The 6,235-nt window shown below is 41.5% G+C and overlaps 1 protein-coding gene across 1 annotated transcript; it reads right to left on the reverse strand.

Moving 5' to 3' along the window:
- Positions 1-2,667: 2,667 nt before the first annotated feature.
- Positions 2,668-5,611, reverse strand: POP7 (POP7 homolog, ribonuclease P/MRP subunit). Its single transcript, XM_072641372.1, has 3 exons — positions 5,486-5,611; positions 5,116-5,399; positions 2,668-4,039 (listed from the first exon to the last, which is right to left on the reverse strand). Exon 3 carries the CDS (start codon positions 4,025-4,027, stop codon positions 3,599-3,601), a length of 429 nt encoding a protein of 142 aa, XP_072497473.1. The 5' UTR covers positions 4,028-4,039; positions 5,116-5,399; positions 5,486-5,611; the 3' UTR covers positions 2,668-3,598.
- Positions 5,612-6,235: the final 624 nt, after the last annotated feature.

Below are 6,235 nucleotides of genomic sequence, written 5' to 3' on the forward strand. Positions count from 1 at the left end.
CTGACAGAAGATCATGAAATAGAAGATGACACCACCCAAGGCCAGAACTCACAATGGACCACTAGGAGACTGTTTAGACACCTGAAATTGAGGGAGAGGGTGGGGCCTACTACCGGTCACTCATCTAGATCAAAAGCAGCAAAGGTATATAGATAAGAGCAAGGACAACCAAACAAGACCAACCCAAACCAACCCAACCAGTTCCAGAGAGGACTGACCTGAGCGTAATATCTCAAACAAGAACTGAGAATGAAAATATAAGGGGAAAACAAACACACACACACAATCAAGAATAACTATCCTGCAAAAATGATCAAAATCCTATAGGGAGAAAAATGGACCTTTAATAAAACTTTCAATCTTTTCTAATGAATATCAAAACCTGAATAGAAACTTTGAAGTATAACAAATTATAGTTAGCATTTATATAGTCACTAATATGTGCTAGTCCTTGTGCTATGCAATTTACATACATTATCTCTTTTGATTCTTACAATAACCCTGTGAGGTAGATGCCATTATCCCCATTTCACAGTTCAGGAAATTGAGGCAAAGAGGTTAAGTGACTTGCCTTGGCCAGGAAGGGCCTGGGAACACATTTGAACTTAGGTTTTCCTGACACCATGCCCAGCACTCTACTCACTCTAACACCTACTGCCTCTATAAATGCATCTGAACACTTCACAGAAGCTATATGATGAAGTACTCACAATACAGAGAGAAAATACAAATGCCCTTTCAGAATCCTAATGTTTTTAAGAGTCACAGAAAGAATGAAATAAGAAACACGGGTATTGGATATAGCTTTGTTCTGATGGTTTTGAGAAAGGAAAAAAAGGAGGGAAAAAAAGGAATATACTAGTGAATGAGTGAGGAAGAAGAAAGAATTTACTATTTCATATAAATGGGGTGAGGGAGAAGAGTAGACAGAGAGAAGGTTAAGGGAAGCAAGTATCCCATGACCTTTCCTATCAGATCAGGTAAAGGTGAACTGAATACAGAATTTGGTGCAGAAATATATTTAAGTCTACAAATATACAGGGAGAGTGAGGGAAAGAGGAGAGGAGAGTAATAAAGTAGTCGCAGTAGACAACAAAATAAATTTCAGTTTTGGAAAGTTGATCACAGGGGTGGGGGTGATTTTTTATATAAGTCTAAAAACCAAATATCAAGGTTGAAACTTTGGCGATGAGAGGAGAGGCAGAGAAGTAGGAACAGTGGTAGTTTCAATTACAGATTATCCGATTCCTGCAGTTTCTCTATACTGTTCTTTGTAGAAAGGGGGCTGAGAAATAAAGAAGAAAAAGTAGAGGATGTGGGGGAGGAAAATACACAATAAGAACAACATCAGTCATGATTGTGAATATGAAAGGGATAAACTTATCTATGAAATGGAAGAGAATAGATGAGTCATTCATTAAAAATGGGAAAGAAAAATTGGAATTGGAAAGAAAAATTCAGCAATATGTTGTTTATAAGAAATGTACCTGAAACAGAAATATTCATACAGAATTAAAACAGGATGCTAGAGCAGAATTTATTATGCTTCAGGAATTTTCTAAAAAAGTCATAGCAATCATGATCTTAGACAAGGCAACAATAAAATTATACTTAAAGGCACCATAGATAATATCAGTACTTAATAGGTACACACTAAATGGCACAACATTTAAGTATTTGAAAGAAAAATTAATCGAATTAGCAGGAAAAAAAATTAGCAGGAATTAGCTAAGGACTTCCTTTCAGTCTTGGGCAAATCTAACACAAACTTAAATAATAAAGAATCTAAGACTTAGAAAAGTTAATATGGAAACTCTATGATGATTACTAAATGGGAACATAAAGTGCATGACATTTTTTCTTTAAACTGTCCACGTATTAAATTAGGGCATAAAACTGCACAAGTACAGAAAAACTGAATTATTAATATTTACTGATCATCATTTACTGAATATTTGCTGCCAATACCCAAAGTAAAGGAATCAGAAACCATTTTGCCAAGTTTTATGCCAGACAACAAATGAGATGGATAAACTGTTGATCCATCCATTCTGGAAAGCTATTTGGAAATAAAATCCATGCATATTACTTGACATAGGGATATGCTAGGGTTAGGCATACCGAAAAGAAAGAAAAGAATGCATATGTACAAAAATATTAATAGCAACACTTTTTGTTATACCAAAGAAATTAAGGGGATGTTCCTCGATTGGGAGAGCTGAACAAATTATGGGTATATGAATGCACAATAGGAGATGATAAAAGCTACTAAGGAAACGAAACCTGGGAAAATTTGAACTGATGCAGTGAAATGAGTAGAACCAGAACTATTTTTATCTTATAATATTAACAAGAACAACTTCAGCAGAGTTAAGAACTTTTTATCAATGCACTGATCAATCATGACTCTAGAAGACTGATGAAGCATGACCCTCACCTACTTCTTCGTGAAGAAAATAGATTAAAGGTAAAGACAAATTTGTCTAAATGTGATCCCATAACTTTGACTATACTTTTGTTACAAAGAAAAGCAGGGAAGAATTGGGAGGAAAAATGAGACAACATGAAAAAAAGGAGGATGAGAGGAGAGAGGGTGAATGATATATTTAAAAAATAAGGAAACCAGAAGAATAGGGCTCAGAGGTGGACACAGACAAGCAGGAAGTGTTAGTATTCCCATGTTAAATTTAATATATATTTTTAAAAAGAACAAATTATACATAGAAGACTGTTTCATAACAACCCTCATTTTCTTGACATCCTTGTATATGGAAGTGGTCATGATTTTCTAGTTCACAATCATTTTAAAAAATGAATAACAAGTAATGGGTAATACTAATATATTAGTACTCCTGAGATACAGCAAGGCCTCCAGCATGTTAGGTATATTCATATTATCTGCACTCTTGCTGCACCTTAAGGACCAGGTCTTTACATGTGTACTACAGCTGAACCCTTTTCCTATGTCTCCTACTTGGACCGTGAATGAACTCTGAGAACAAGAGTCTCTCACTTTTCTATTTTATGTCCCTGGCATTTAGCACATCGTAAGAGTTTATTCAATATTTTTTCATTAATTTATCATCTGTGGAGGATTTATGAAGCAGAATGAGAAAGCAATGGGGGGAAATATGGATCCATCAAAGCAAAGTACATGGTGAATCAAAAGGAAAGCTTCATAGACAGGAAATGAAACATCCCATTCCCTTATGTTGGCCAGGAACCCTATAGGGGGAAAGACTACAGAGTGACAGTAACACAGTGATAGAGAAAGGTCAGAAAAAGAAATACAGAAAATTCTGGCTTTTGAAAAAAAACTCACTACTTAGGCCCAAACAAGAAACAGAACATAAACTTTTCCCTCACACAGAGTCTTTTTTATTTCAGGAGCCTAAACCAATGGCCTTCTCTAGAGTTGGTGGCAGAAAGTTGAAAAACCCACAACAGGACTTCTCTCTAATATCCTGAAGGGTGGGGAGGGAACTGAGATCCCCGAAAGCCCAGAGTATGAAAAATGAAAACGAGAACCATGGCCCAGAAAAATTTAGAGAGGAAGATATGACTATCCAGCTGAGAAAACAGTAGAACTTTGTTCCAGCTACTTGGGTGTAACACGGAAGACCCGAATGTGGATGGCCGAGTTATTTCGGGTTCGGGTTAATGGCTCCCGAGTGTTAGTCTCAGGCTCCAACTCATCCACCAGCTCCACAGTGGAGGTGTTGGCAGCCACTTGCAAGGCCCCAAAGCTGCTCGCTTGCAACTGCAGGGCAATGTTGATGGCCCGATTAATGGCCAGGCCGAGGCCATGAATGTAAATCTCAGGACAGCCACCCTGTCCCCTACCCCCTCCACCACCCTCCAGAAGTTTCTGACACCTAGCCAGCTGCGCCTTGAAGTCAGTCTTCATGTTAACATAGATGTCATTTGGTCTTCGGGGGAGACGGTGGGGAAGCCGCTTTCGAAGAGTGTACTCCACTGGGTCCAGTTCAGCCTCACTGGCTCCCCATGGTTCTCCATTCTCGGCCATAGCTCCTGTGTCCTGTGAATACATGGGAGGAAAGGAGTCAGCTAAATTGGATCCCATGTGCCTCAGGATGAGAACTTGAGGAGGAGCACACATAATGAACTTTTCCCTATTCATTCTTCTACATAATCTAAAAATGCTAGATCTAGAAGATATTTGAGATACACTTTTTTTGAGTGTGTAGGGACCTCTTTGGCAGTTTGGCAAAGCCCATGGATCCTTTCTCAAAACAATGCTTTTAAGTGTATAATATAAAATGCACAGGATTACGGAGGAAGCCAATTATATTAATATACAATTATGAAAATATTTTTAAAAGTTCATGGATCCCAGATTAAGAACCCCTGATCTAGACTATCACGACTCCTTTTACAGATAAGGAAACTGATGCTTAGAAGGGTCTTGCCAAAGATCACACCGATACTTAATAGTAGGTCTCGTCAGTCTCTCTGACTCCCAGCCCAGTAGAGTTTTCATTAGGACAGAGTAGCAGATACTTATAAGTATGTAGCATTTTATGGTTACAAAGTACTTGGTACAATTTCACTTGGCCTCAAAATAACTACCATACCGAAGAGATAACACAAAGTGTTAAAAGAGACTCAGTTACCATCCTGCACCCCTTCCCCCCCACCTGTCAGCAGGAGTGAGACAAGAACCCAGGTATCCTGGGCTCAAAGATCACTAAGCTTCCCCCAAATTCCCAACACTGCCTGACAGATGGATAATATAAGAGATATGGCTCTATCTATATATTTATACACTTCATTTATCAGCCTTCACCCAATTTGGTTTCCCACCTACACTAACACACCTATACTCAGGTACACAAAGCACACCCACACATTCCACAAACATACAAACCATATACACACATATACCATTACACACCACATACACCCATATACACATTACCCACTTCACACTCACACACATCACAAAAAGATCATACACCTACAACAAGCTACACCCCCCCCCTCCCCAACCACAAAGACCACAACCTACACCAAATACACCACACACAGACACACACACACCCTCTCCAGCTTCCAGCTGTCCCAGCCCCACTCTAACCCAACACCGGCACTCACCCACTGGGGAAGGGAGCGCCTTCCTCCCCGGGTGCTGACCCGCCAGAAGCAGCTCAGGGAAGGAGTGGTCCAGAGGGGAGGCAGCCACAGCAGTATGGAAGCAGCGCCGGGCTCCCAGAGCGTGAGGAACAACGCACATGCGCGCCCGACACCAGAGGGTTAAACCTCCCCCTCCGTCTTCACCAATCGTCTGCCCCCTTCTTGGGTTTCTCCCTCCCTTCTCTCCTCCTTCGGCTCGTGGATTTTGAAATCTCGCGAGGTTTCTAAAAGGATGATGCGCTCTCCTGCGTGGAAGAAAGCACCACGTGAAAGGAGGGCGGGGCTCAAAAGAAGAGGGCGGCGTGGGGGCCTTGTAGGGGCTTGAGTTTACCTGCAGGGGCGGTGGGGCCGGAGGGGGACCTCCTTGCTGACTTGATGTGCCTTTGCTATGCGAGGGAGAAGGGGGGAACCTGGGGGCATCCTCCCTGGAGGAAGCGGCCGAGCTGTCTGGTGAATTGGCACAGCCCCGGGCGTTCAGGCCAAATCAGGGAAGGCCCACGTGGAACCCATCGTTGCCAGCCTTCATCCCTGGGGCACCTTAAAGGTTGACTCCAATGCCAAGCGTTAGGTTAATTAGCATCCTTACCACATGCGTGGCGCTTTACAAAATATTTTCACATATGATCTCATGTGTGATGCAAGAACCCTGTGAGGTGGATACTCAGTGGATTCATCTCCAGGCCTAATGAAAAACCCAAGAGACAAGAGTTTCTGGGTTATTAATAATCAATTTATTATTTAGGCTGTCACATAAATTGAGGGCAGTGGTCCTAGGGGAAACCAAAGACCCTTTCCCTCCCCAAGTGGGAGGCTGCTGAATGTTTAATTATCCTTGGAAAAGGGAGTGTCTCTGAAGATGAAAATTGTGGAAAGAGCCCTGAAATTAGTACGTCTGTTTTCTATGAGTTACCTTGCCATGCAGATGCACTGGACGCAAAGTAAGCTTTTTTGCTAAAAGGAGCCAATCAGCAGCCTGCAGTGAGCCAAAGTCGGGCTCACTCCCAGATGCCTTTTTATTGATGTTGCTGACTGACCTTGCTGAATTGTGCCGACCCACCCCACCCCCACTGGTCCAAACCAG

Source organism: Notamacropus eugenii, chromosome 2 (genome assembly GCF_028372415.1).
Source record: "Notamacropus eugenii isolate mMacEug1 chromosome 2, mMacEug1.pri_v2, whole genome shotgun sequence".
NCBI classification, from domain to species: Eukaryota; Metazoa; Chordata; class Mammalia; order Diprotodontia; family Macropodidae; genus Notamacropus; species Notamacropus eugenii.